Genomic DNA, 12,616 nt, shown 5'->3' on the forward strand with positions numbered 1-12,616 from the left:
AAACATGGAAGTTTCCTCCAGACTGGAGCTACAGTCTATGAGCAAAGGAGAACTGCTGAGGCAGAGCAGAAGTGCCAGCAGCATAAATCTCGTCCGGTGAGCAGACAGCAACTGTGAAAAATCAGGATGGGGGTGAGGGGGTAATAGGAGCCTATATAAGAAAAAGACCCAAAAATTGGGACTGTCCCTATAAAATCGGGACATCTGGTCACTCTAAAATCTCATAACAGCAGCATGTCCTTTGTTAATCAAGTAACCCATAGCGTTACCTCTTGGTCAGTGCACCACAGACTGTTCAAAGCTCAAATTGGCCTGAGAAGCCACTCATGTGTTCACAGAAACCAAACCAATCAGTGAGGTCACGGTCATCTTCGAACTCCAAGGATGAACAATAACAGGGCTTCAACTTCACTCTTCTCTGCCCCTCACGTTGGAAGGGCTCACTATGACACCTACGCACAAACACAGCCTGTGCCCATCCCCTCTCGCTCTGTGACACATAAACACCCGCGCACGCTCATCTGTTGAATTTCAAGTGCCACAAACTTCACCATGAAAACAATCCCTTCCTGAGCTTAAAAATATACCCTTGGCCTCTATTATTACCCCTGCTGGGCTCTGGCCAGTGGGCTTGGCGTGGCCAAGTGGCATGGGCTCTCACCAGTCCAATAGCTGGTGTCAGGCTTTCTACCCTGCTATTATTATGGCTGCCAACAAGCTCCCTCCTGAGCCACTGCTAAATATGAATGAGGTGGCTTCTGCTTCCTCCCCATCCCCCCGATGGTTAGCAAAGGAGAGAGGGAGTGGAGACTGGCCACTGTTTCTTTACCCCGCCCTCAGCCCACCTGCAAAGGTTATAAGCCACATAGACTCTGAGGTTCCAGCCACAGTCTTCCAAGTGGGCCAGCAGAGAGTGGAGGAGTCGGACCCATTTGGTATGAGAGCTGTGGCAGCTGGAGAAGGGCTGTTGGCATTGCACGGAGCGAGGCCTGGCAGGAGAGGAAGCATTTCTTGGGGCTTTTTGAGTTGAGAGTGGGGAAATCAGGTGATTTTTCCTGATTTGCAGCAAGAACGTCACCTGCCAGGCCACCCATAGCCGGCCTTGTGAAGAGCTACTGGCCCTTCAATGTCTATGCACATTAGAAAGGGGTAGGAGTCCATGGGGGCGCGTACAGGAGGCTGGAGCCTACAGCCGGTAGGTAATCAGGGAGGCCTTGCCTTACCCCACCCCACCCAGGGCTGGGCTATTTAAAAAGGAACAGGAAGCAGAGCAGGAGAGAGGAGCAGAAGCGCTGCAGGCTGCAATGGGCAGTGGTGTCTCACTCAGGCTGCAGAAAACCAGCCAGAAACTTGCTTTGGTGGACTTTAAGTTGGGAAGCTCTGAAACAGGGTCCTAGGGTGACCAGATGTCCTGATTTTATAGGGACAGTCTCGATATTTGAGGCTTTTTCTTATATAGGCTCCTATTACCCCCCATACTGTGTCCTGATTTTTCATACTTGCTGTCTGGTCACCCTACAGGGTCCTGATGAATTGTCTATTGTCACCACTCCTGTCCTGAAACCTTATTAAAAGGGGACATGCTCTTTGGTGAGTGTACGTTGGCTTCTCCTTGACCCAGGCTGCTGCCCCAACTGGGGGGAATTAAGATGTGGCACACCCTCAGCACCACACCAGGCAGGTAAGGGGGTCTGTAGGGATGGCCCAAGCCTTTACAGAGAAGTGGAACCGCAGATGGTCTTTCAGCTGGAAAGCTCACAGATGGCTGGTGTTTTCTCCTCTTATTTACCTCCAAGAAACCCCTGATTCTCTTGCCAACCCTGTCTTGGGACAATATTTCTGTTCAGCTGAGGCTTCTTGCAGCCCCTGACTACTTAACAGTGCACCCCTTTCTTCCCAGCATCAGATCACACACAAGGCTGGATCCTCTCCACTCCCACTGGGAGGCTATTGATGAGGAGAAAAGAGTGAAGTTTCTGGCCTGCAGAGCCAAAATATTAGGTCGGGGATGGTGGAAAGCCACAGAAGGTCATTCCCTTTCCTAGCACATCACAAGGTTTCTGACAAACTGAGGCTAAGTCCAAGGACTTAGCAAGGACTTTCCAGAGGATACGGTGAGCAGGGAGATGAAACACACTAAGGTTTGGGTGATGGGACTGAAACATTTCACCTCTCGGTACATGGCTGCACTGCAGCTGGAGTGAGCCTTCCAGCCCATGGACACAGACACGCTCTAGCTCCACTTGAGCTAGCATGCTAAAATTGGCAGTGTGAACGTTGTAGCCTGGGCTCACCACCCTAGTACGGATGCAGGGTGGTGGGCCGGATCATACCACAATGTCCACACGGCTGTTTTTAGCTCTGCTTGAGCTGGCCCATATCTGTCTACCTGGGTTGGGAGGCACGCTCCCTGCCGCAATGTAAACATACCCTAGGTCAGTGGTTCTCAAAGAGGGGTATGTGCACCCCTGGGGGTACTCAGAGGTCTTCCTGGGAGACATCAACTCATCTAGATATTTACCTAGTTTAGTGTTTCTGAACCAAGGGTCGCAAGGGGGGGTCGCAAGTGCAGGGCCGGCAGGACTGAACTCTCCTCTCATCCCAAGGGTTGGCTCCTCCACATGGAGATGGAGGCACATGAATGGGGCAGGACTTGCCCTGGCACTGTCTGTGCTGGGCCTGACCCCTGGATAAACAGAGGCTCCATGGCTGTCAAGCCAGCCCTGAGTGCAATCACACAGCAATGTCGAGGGGTGAGAAGGGCTAGCTGCAGGCTGTGTATAAAACTATACATGGCATAGCTGCTGTTGCTTCCTTTTCACAGCCAGGAACCTGCCAATGTGGTCCTGGGAGGTTCTTTAAAATGATCCCAATCACAGAACCAATTTCAAATAAACAATAGCAATTTGAAGATCAAAGCGCCGAAGCCTGTGATGGTGGGGGTCCGATGGGCACGACAGAGGGAGAATAAAACGCAAATAAGCGGACATGGTGACAGCCCCAAAATGAAGGTGAAATTCCCCCTTCCAGCTGCCAGGATTTAAGCAGATTAAATCTGAGCTCATCAGAGAAATGATTAGATGGAGATGGGGGAGGGGGAGTGCTTTGGGAGGGGGGGCAACTGTGGGTTGTCCCCCACACCCAACCACCCACAGCTGCTGATGGATTCACACTCAATTACCTGTTCCCATGGAAACCAGCTCCCGCTTAGCTGAAGGCCGCCATTGCCTCGCTGACCTATATTCAGCTGATTTGGGATCTCACGCTGCACTTGGTACCTGCCCATGGGCTGCGTGGGCATTCGGGGGCGGGGGGGGGGGAACAGCCTACACCAGCAGAAGAGATTCTGTTTCCCCTACCCAAGGGAAAGAGCAGATTGAGATAGACCTGAGCTAAGATGTGGGCTCTCCACATCCTGATCATTCCAGCCCCGATTCTCCTCTACTTTGCACCGGCTGTGTGGCCGAACGACAACATATCCTCTGTCACACACACGGGGTGTTTTACACCCGCTTTGCACAGGTGTAAAGGAAGAGGCATCCGGGCCTCATACTGACAAATAAGAACACGTGGCCACGTGGCATCAGGGTGAAGGGGCAGGGCCGGCGCTTCCGTTAGGCGACCCTAGGCAATCACCTAGGGTGCCAGGATTCGGGGGGTGGCATTTTGTGCGCTCCCCACGGGGCGCACGGGAGCTTCTGGTTCCGCTCCAGTCGCACCGCCAAAGAAGGACCTTCTGCCGATGTACCACGGAAAACAGCGGCAGGCAATTGAGCAGCTCAATGACTGCCGCTGTCGCCTGCGGCATTTTAGTGGAGGGCCCTTCTTCAGCGGCGCGATGGGAGCGGAACTGGAAGCTCCCGCGCGCCCTGTGGGGAGCGCACAAAATGCCGCCCCCGGAATTCTGCCTAGGGCGCCAGAAATTCTGGTGCCGCTCCTGTGCAGGGGGAGTTACTTTCCATTTTATAAGGGCCGGGGGATGGCTGACTCCAAATCTTACCCAGCTTGGGACTAGGAGTCAGGCTTGGATTCGACGGTGCCAGTGTCCTCATGAGATTTCCAACGATAGTGGTGCAAGGATTGCATGGCTGGCTGATCTCTCCCATGAGAAGCCTGCTTCCTCTGCAAGCAGAAAGAGCCTTCCCCCCATCTGCAAAGTGTATGTGCAACAGACGTCTACAGGCTCCTTTTACTGCCTCAGACACACCAAAGGTGTCCTAGGAGGTGCGGTTTGACTTGGGGGGATACGGGTGCCCTGTGAGAAACTTAGAATTTAATGAGGCTGCAGGATTCTGAAGTGAAGCCCTTCGGGGAAGAAGTGCTTGCCTGGATTTTGACAGACGGCTGGGCACTGACCTATGCTTTAAAAGCCATATCAATCTAGATGACGGACTAAGCAGATTCTGCACCTCATTCAGTCCGGGTGGCAGCAGTGACCAAACTTGGCTTGGCTCAAAGGGCTTCCTACTAAGGGGGTGTCGGACCCATGCTGCACAGATCCGGATTTTGGGGGGGTGTTTGAGCTGGGGGGTTGGTGTGCCCCAGCGTGGTGATAGTAGTCAGCTTGTAAAGTTTGGATCTGGAACTGAACTTTCACACAGTTTGGGGATACTCAGATCTGGGGTTTTGTTTCATGTCCAGCTTTACATTTTAAACTCAGGGGGACCTGGATTGCACCCAGAACTAGGAGCTTTCCCATGACAGAATGTGGAGATGACAGGACAACAGCAGCAAGGGTCACACCATCCCACTGCACAAGTTGGATTTATGGTTCCCTTCCCTTGCATGTGTCCTTCACTCCAATCAGAGTCTTGAATATATACATAGCCAGTGCACTGCAATCCTGTTTTCACCACAGACACAAGAGGGTCCGTAGTTCATCGGAGAGCCCCAGCGGGGACCCAACCGACTAGTACTCACTCTTTCACAAAGTTGTGCAGCTGTTGCCGGACCGACCTCTGGGCTTGGTCAAAAAGGATCTAAGATAAAAGGAAAAAATAACAAGAAAAGATGAAAATATGGAACTTTCCCCAAGGCGAGGCCGAAGCGCAGCGCTGGGAGGGTTACCTGGCCTGGCCTGACAGTGTCATACTTTACAAACCTATGGGGAAGATCTGAGCTCAACTTCTCTTGGAATCCAGGCCGAGCCCAAAGGCTTAGGACTCTCGTCTGTCCTATGCAGGAGGTGGGTTTGATTTCCAGCCGTGCTTACCTGACCCGGTGCTCCATGCAAGGGATCTGTGCACACTCCCCACCCTAAGAACAATACAGAGGTGGCTGGCGCGGGAGTGAGTGCTATACAGAGACTGATGCTAATGTGGAATGTGAGAACGCGTCCTTCCCGAAGCTGTCTGGCCAACTTCCCTGTTTATCCCAAGGTTCTGGATGTCCAATGTAACCTTTGGGGAAGCGGGGCTGCACTGCACAGACACACATATATATCTCCATCAGACCCTGTGCTGCCATGCCTGGGTAGTGAGATGGGTCCTCACCAGAGAAGACAACAGGGCTGAACATGGAAATAGATTTTAGATGAAGAAAGTTGATTCACATTCCAGGGATCCTAAGTGTGTATGTGTGAAGAGGGGGTATCGGGCATTACTCCCATGGACTGGCAGAGTGCCCATTACTTGGTGCTACCACAATCAATTCTGGTTTATGTCATATGTTTTTTCCACCCATTCAGCCATCAGCATAAAAGGCTCCTGGATAGTAGCTCCCATGATCTGCAGAGGGTCATTACAAGCTCCCAAGAGAGTGTGCCTTAACATGCAAACACTCCTGGATGCACTTGTAACAGCATGTGCCTCCCTATCTTGTATTTCCGACCACGCCTCTCCCATTTGTCGAGTTCCTTGCTGTGTCAGCAGGGAGCACTGTCTCCTCAAACTGCACCCAGTGGTTTCAATTTCAGCCATGAGAAAGGGAATCTGGTCTCTGAGGTAGGCCACATGTCACTCCTCACTTCTTCTTTAAACACAAGCCCACTGTACTGGCCAGGAGAGAGCCCCTGGAAGCAGCATAGCCACAAGTATAGAAGGAGAAAGGAAGAACTTGCTCCTATCAATCATTTAAACCTCACTTCCCAACACTGGTCCCAAGCTCCCAAACACTTTTCCAGCGGCTGCTACACACCCATCATATCTCTTGTGCATCCAAAATCTCCTCTCCTTCTTCTGGTCTCTTTTCTCCAAGTGATACTGTCCCAGCAGGGCGAGGTCCGCCTGTCTGCTCCCCCGGCCCCAGGGAAACACTTCCCTGATGATGAATAAGCCTTTGCATTTCAGACATGCCTTTCGATGATGCAGCACTTTGACTAATTGAGGCCAGATGGACAGAGGCTCCCTGGTGACACCCAGAGGCCCTGCAGATGTGGAGACAGGCAGGGCTTCCAGAGTGGAGTTGGGACCAACTGCAAATGATCCCCTGATATGACATTGTTCATTGGTTCTTGCTGGGACCCTGGCTCTCTCCCTTCCAAACCATGCCCACTCTGGAAATCTGCACACAGAGGAAAGCTTGTTTCACTTACTGTCTGCACCCACACCCAGAGGCCTGGATCCTGACCTGGAAAGAGACCCACTCTATGGCAAAGGGGGAATTCAGTATCTACGTTCCATTCAGCCCTTGGACTTTCTGCTGACTCTGCCAGTTGTGGAGGTGGTTTTTGTACCAGGGACATCTGTGCCTTGGGAACTGGGCTGAGACCCACCAAACTCGTGCCGCGCCATTTGCCATCAACCCACTGATCCTGTATCTGAGCCTTTCCAGATGTGGTACCTATGGCCCTTCTCTATGATGTGGATCCCTTCCTTAAGAATCCTGCCTTCCTGCTCAAGGACTGTGCACTGGACCCCGTTAAGAGCTAACTGTAAAACACCTTGCATAGAGCTGCCATTGAGGAGAAGTGAGACAAGGGCCCCTTACTCCAACCAGCTTGGTAAACAGACCCAGCGCACGTCAATGTCTCTGTTTCTCGTGAGCAGCCTCTGTCTGTATCCATGTGCTGCCTTTTGCCTTATCCTTAGATTGTCAACTCTTTGGGGCGGGGGCTATCTTTCCGGTCTGTTTTTGTGCAGCTCCTAGCACAATAGGGGCCTGATCCATGACTAGAGAGCCAAGATGCTACAGCCATACTAACCATAAATGGACTGAGAACCCTCCAGTCCTGTCTTTACTTTCTGCTCTCAGCTGCTGATTCACCCACGGTTCCTGGAAGCATACAGGCCGTTCATGCTTATTTCCTTCCGAAGATACAGTCACCAGAGGCTGCATTTAAAATACTTTCCTTTGGCCGGGTAAGTGATTTCCAAAAGATCCACCCCATTTGCACTGGGGGCTGATGCAGCCCCAAGAGTAAGTTCAGAGGAATGTTCTCAGCCATTGCCTATGTGAAGCTCCCACAAGGCTCTGGCAAGGCAGCTGGCTCGGGTTAATCATGTTTTTAACCCACCGCTTGTAAAAGCACCTTTTCCTGGTCTGGTTTGGTTTTCTGTCCCTTGCGGCTGCCCTGCCCACCTGGATTTCTAGCGTGATGCTCCAAGGCATCATATCCTGCCCCTGCAATGGCCATTTCTCCTTTCCTTACCAGATGACCTTTCACACCTTGCTGTACAAATCACCAGAACTGGTAGGGGAGACGCGACGGGCTGGTCTCTGGCTTGCGCATTCAGGCAGGAGTGGCGCCAGGGTTTTTGGTGCCCTAGGCGGGGGTCTTTCTGCGCTCCCGGTTTTTGGCGGCAATTCTGCGGCAGGGGGGTCCTTCCGCGCTCCCAGTCTTTGGGACACTTAGGCGGCGGGTCCCAGAGCAAGTGAAGGACCCGCTGCAGAATTGCCATCGCTGACCCAGAACGCAGAAGGACCACCCGCCGCCGAATTGGCGCCCTCGGCAACCACCTAGGTCACCTAAATGGAAGCGCCGGCCCTGCATTCAGGGACTCAGCTCTGAGAGAATGGAGCAGTCCTCCTAACTCAGGCCACCCATAGCCACATTCACACCCAACACAGATGGCACTGCAGAAGGTAGCAGCTTGGCTGGAGGATGAGATCATGGTCCTTAGGGATCTAATCACCCGCTCCGATACACCTCCATCCTTCAGAAATGCCGTTTCAAAGCCTGGCCGGGGGTGGGGGGCACACTTCCATCCTTTTTAGGCAAATAAATTGAGTTCAGTACAGTGGGACCGTCAGAAAGCACATGACAGGTGCCAAGATAAATACCTATGCAAATGGATAGAACTCAGGACCTATCCACTCTGACTCACCCTGAAAGATCGCCGATGCTCTCTGCAAATTGTTTGAGATGAGTGATGCTACCTACATGAAAATAATAATATACAAGACAATAATACCTCGCTCTTAGCAGCTTTTGATCTGAAAGTGCTTTGCAGCGGAGGTCAGTATCATTATCCCCATATTATAGATGGGGAAATGGAGGCACAGAGACATGATGTGACTTGCCCATGGTCACCCAGCAGCAAAGCCAGCATTTGAACCCAGGTGTCCTGAGTACCAGCCCAGTGTCCTATCTCAAAGGCTACACTGAGTCAAGTAATGGCCTGTAAAACCTCTCCAAAGGGCCAGTTAGAGATAAAGGGAGAGGTTTTCAAAAGGGGCCTAATGGGTTTAGGAACATACAGCTCATTGACATTTTAAAGTGGGATTTGTGCTCCTAATTCCCTTAGACAGTCAGTGAAAAACAGACAAAACACTGCACCAACTCTGATAGGTTTGCTTAAGGGAATTGTTTTCACCATGTCAGCCCATTGAAATGGAATTTGAATTAATTCATTACACTACACAGTATTAGACTCACAAACCAGTATCTCCGAAGTTTTTGGTTGGATACATGCAGCGCAGTGACTGTGGAAGCAACAGCAGCAGTTTCCAACAGCTAGCTATCTGTCTATTTCTCTCACTCCCTCCCTATAATACTAAGAGAGAGAACGATGGCCAGGGCACTGGGGGAGACGTCCCTTACACTTTTTGACAATGCCGTGGGACTTTACCGGAAGCTGCCAACAACAGGCAGAGGTGATCACGGTGGAGCATCTCCACTGCAGTTCAGGTGCCCATTGGGAGTGAAGTGAATTGTGCCCTTGACTACAGCGTGGCCTGCTACTGGAAAGCCTAAAGCATTATGGGTGATAGATTTCAGCAGCAACGTTGGCTGGATCCTCAAATACATTCGTTACGCAGATGACTGCGGCCAAGGACAAAGCGAGAGGAATGCCAGAGTCTAGCTGAATACAAACGGTCAAGAATGGCCTCTAAATATGAACAGATGCAAATGAGGGTGGGGGTGGGGAGGGGGACCCAGACCACCCAGCTCACCATTGTAAATTATTTGCTGCTTTTGGCATCGCTCTGCCCTCTTGGAACACTCTCCAAAAGCCACTGGCCTACAACTTTTTCCAAGAAGCTGCTCCCTGAGTGATGTTTACATGTTGACCGTGCCTCCCTAGGCTTGTAACGCTGTCCAGAGGAAGGCAAAGAGCAACAAAGCCATCTGGTTTCCACCTGCACCCACATCTGGAGTGTTTCCATTATTGGCTTCCACTGTGAGGACATGTTTGCTTAAGTCAAGGGAAGGGAAAGGCCACTTCATTCGGCTGGCCCCAGGCAGTCTGGGGGGGACAAGCAACTTGAGTTCCAGCATGGGGCAGATTTGAGTGGATAGCATCAGACTTGGTGGCTGAGGGATGGAGCGTCTCAGACTGATGAACAGGACTAACCCCCGGGCAGTGCATTAAAAGAAGCAAACGTGTGTCTAATGAGGGTTACTCATGGCAAATCTACACTTAAAAGCATTGCATCAGCACAGTTTTAATGAAGATGCTCTAAGCCAACGGGAGAGAGCTTCTCTCATCGGCGTAGCTCATCCACCTCGGCGAGAGGCCAGTGCTCTCCCGACGATGCAGTGCTGCCTACACAACGCTCAGACCAGTATCACTGCGTCGCTTAATGGAGTGGACTGTTCAGCCCCCAGAATGACATATACCAAAGTAATTTTGTAGTGTAGACCAGGGCTTAGCGTTCAGGACAACAGAATGGGATCCTAGGCTGCCCTCACTGTTTTGGTTTGGGTGTCCTGCCCCTGCATTTAGGTGATGACTAGGATTGCTGTGCACACTGAGGCCTGGTTAGGGAGATGGCCTCTGCCACTGGGAAGAGAAATGTCCCTCTGCTGTCATGGCATCACTCTGGGATAGATTCTGGAAAACAGATACTTCTTGTTTCCCACTAGAGCAGCCTGATGCATCTGGCACATCACCATGTGCTGCAGGAAACTACTCAGAGCCCCATCAGCTCTGTGGGAAGCAAGCAGCTTGGAGGAATTCTCCTTTTCCATCCTTTAGATATTTCTCTCTCTTCATGCAGTGATCACCCAAGACAACAGCCCAAGTGTATTTGGGGAGGAGACTGGGGGGTCTTTTCTTTTTCTTATCTATAATTTAATCCAAGATTAACACTTTTCATGGATAGGCTTAAGTGGAAATAAGGGCAATGGAATAATGCAGTGGGCACCCTCCAAACACCCCACATCCACCTCTGCTCAGACCTTCACTCCTGACCTGCAGCCTGCTCCCTCCTGCCCACTATTCCAGTCTTGAGCCCCGCACAGCCCTGCCAATGCCCCTCACTCCTGACCAGCAGCCATGCCTGATATTCCTGGCCTGAGCAGAGACTGCCAGTTGTTTCGGTTGGTTTACATAAGAATGGCCCAACTGGGTCAGACCAAAGGTCCATCTAGCTCAGTATCCTGTCTTCCAACAGCGGCCGGTGCCAGGTGCCCCAGAGTGAGTGAACAGAACAGCTGATCATCACAAGTGATCCATCCCTTGTTGCTCATTCCCAGCTTCTGGCAAACAGAGTCTAGGGACACCATCTCTGCCCATCTTGGCTAACAGCCATTGATGGACCTATCCTCCATGAATTTGTGATGTGGACTGACCACTAAACCCTTTTCTAATCAAGACAGGGGTTTGCACCCTGACCTCTGATGATGAGAAGTTACTGCACTCACCTCCTCCCAAATCCTGAGTTGGAATTCACGCCATGGCCCTGGGATGAGCATCTCCGCCAGTACTGCTTGGGAACGTACATGAACACGTGTAATGAGGAGGATTGGTTCATGTCTCCTCTGCAAGAGGCAGTGAGCAGGTAGAAGGACTGTACGGAGACAGTTCTACTTTCAACCTTCTCTGTGGGACACCTGATGATAGATGAGCATTTCAAGCCTGCCAAATCTCAGCTGAGCAAGAGATGCCTGCTTTGACACCAGCTCTTCTCGTATTGCTCTTTTATTAATGTTGCCAGCTGAGACCATCTGCCAGAAGCTTTCTAAATGGATCCTCCATTTAATTTTCAAAATCAAATAAACAGATTAAATCAAAAGGGATTTTATGAGCTTGATTTTTTTAAACATGGAATTGTTCCCTGCCTCGTTCTGGCTTCCCCCGGCGTGCTTGGACCACATAATTTGGGCTAAGATTTTCCAGATTCTGTGTTACCCACCCTTTCTCCTAGCCACTGGGATTTCACATGCTCTAGTGCTGCATGACGAGGGTCAGCAAGAGAAGGGGAAGGGGAGCAAATATGTTTCTTACCCTTCAGGGGCAGATCCTAAATATCACAAAATGGACTAACATAGGCACTGTTCTTTGTATGCTACATAAATGCAAATTGTATTGAAACGAACAAGCCCCATGAACCTGGGGTGAAATCCTGCATCGGTGTCAATGGGAGTTTTGTCACTGACTTCAGTGCAACCAGAATTTCACCCTGGAAGCAGCAAGAATGGATCAGCAAATACAGAATGCATAGTTACAGGCCTCCATGGAAAGGATCCCTGTTGCTAAGATATTTCCCCGCCAGTACACTAGCTGGAAGGACTGTTCTGTATTGAAAAAGGGAAACTAACACGGATTTTTAGGCAAAGCAGAAGATGAGCAGAAGTAAGTGTCTGCCAATCACTCAAAAGAATCACTCTGTTCATTTCTAAAATGCAGTCACTTCTGGGGTGGAACATTATAGCTGTTTAAGAGCACATAGTAACGCTGCACTAACTACATGACAGGAACTGAAAAGTAATGCATCTAATAGAAGAGACTGGGGTATTTACGAAGGCACAATGGAATATCTGAATAGGAATTTGGGCAGTGCATTGGGCTGACCATCCCTGCTCAAAGTGTCCTGTGATCTTTAGTGTCCAAAAGCAATCCGAAGTTTAGTTTTATGTCCTATCGAAAAGATGGCACCTCCTGCAGCGCAGCACGTCCCGAGTCTCAGCCAGCTGCCATTGGGGTCAATAGAAAAATTCCCACCGACTTCAGTGAGATTTGGAATAGATGCCCTACTAACCTGGAGATTAATCCATGCTACTCTGCCAAGGTAACTGTCACATTTCCCAAAAGAATGGCCTATTAATTATTCCACAGGCCAGAGCCAGGACTGTAATTAGCTCAGCAGAGGTTGTTCCTGGCATCCAAACATCATCCCTGCTCACATGCACTACGCAACTGCTGGCTTAGTGGTATCTGATCTCTCCACGCTGAGCAAGAGTGTGGCCGCCAGGGCCGTGGACAGAGCATGCAAATACTACTGAGGCTGTTCC

General features: G+C 50.8%; 1 protein-coding gene across 4 annotated transcripts in view; it reads right to left on the bottom strand.

The window, feature by feature from the left end:
- ACAP3 (ArfGAP with coiled-coil, ankyrin repeat and PH domains 3) overlaps positions 1-12,616 on the bottom strand; it is a 165,034-nt gene that overhangs the window by 61,350 nt on the left and 91,068 nt on the right. For all 4 annotated transcript variants that reach the window (XM_030537669.1, XM_030537668.1, XM_030537667.1 and 1 more), the window contains exon 5: positions 4,921-4,979. In XM_030537669.1, coding sequence (XP_030393529.1) covers positions 4,921-4,979 — 59 coding nt within the window. The remainder of the gene's footprint in view (positions 1-4,920; positions 4,980-12,616) is intronic.

The sequence above is a fragment of the Gopherus evgoodei genome, chromosome 18 (assembly GCF_007399415.2).
Source record: "Gopherus evgoodei ecotype Sinaloan lineage chromosome 18, rGopEvg1_v1.p, whole genome shotgun sequence".
NCBI lineage: Eukaryota > Metazoa > Chordata > Testudines > Testudinidae > Gopherus > Gopherus evgoodei.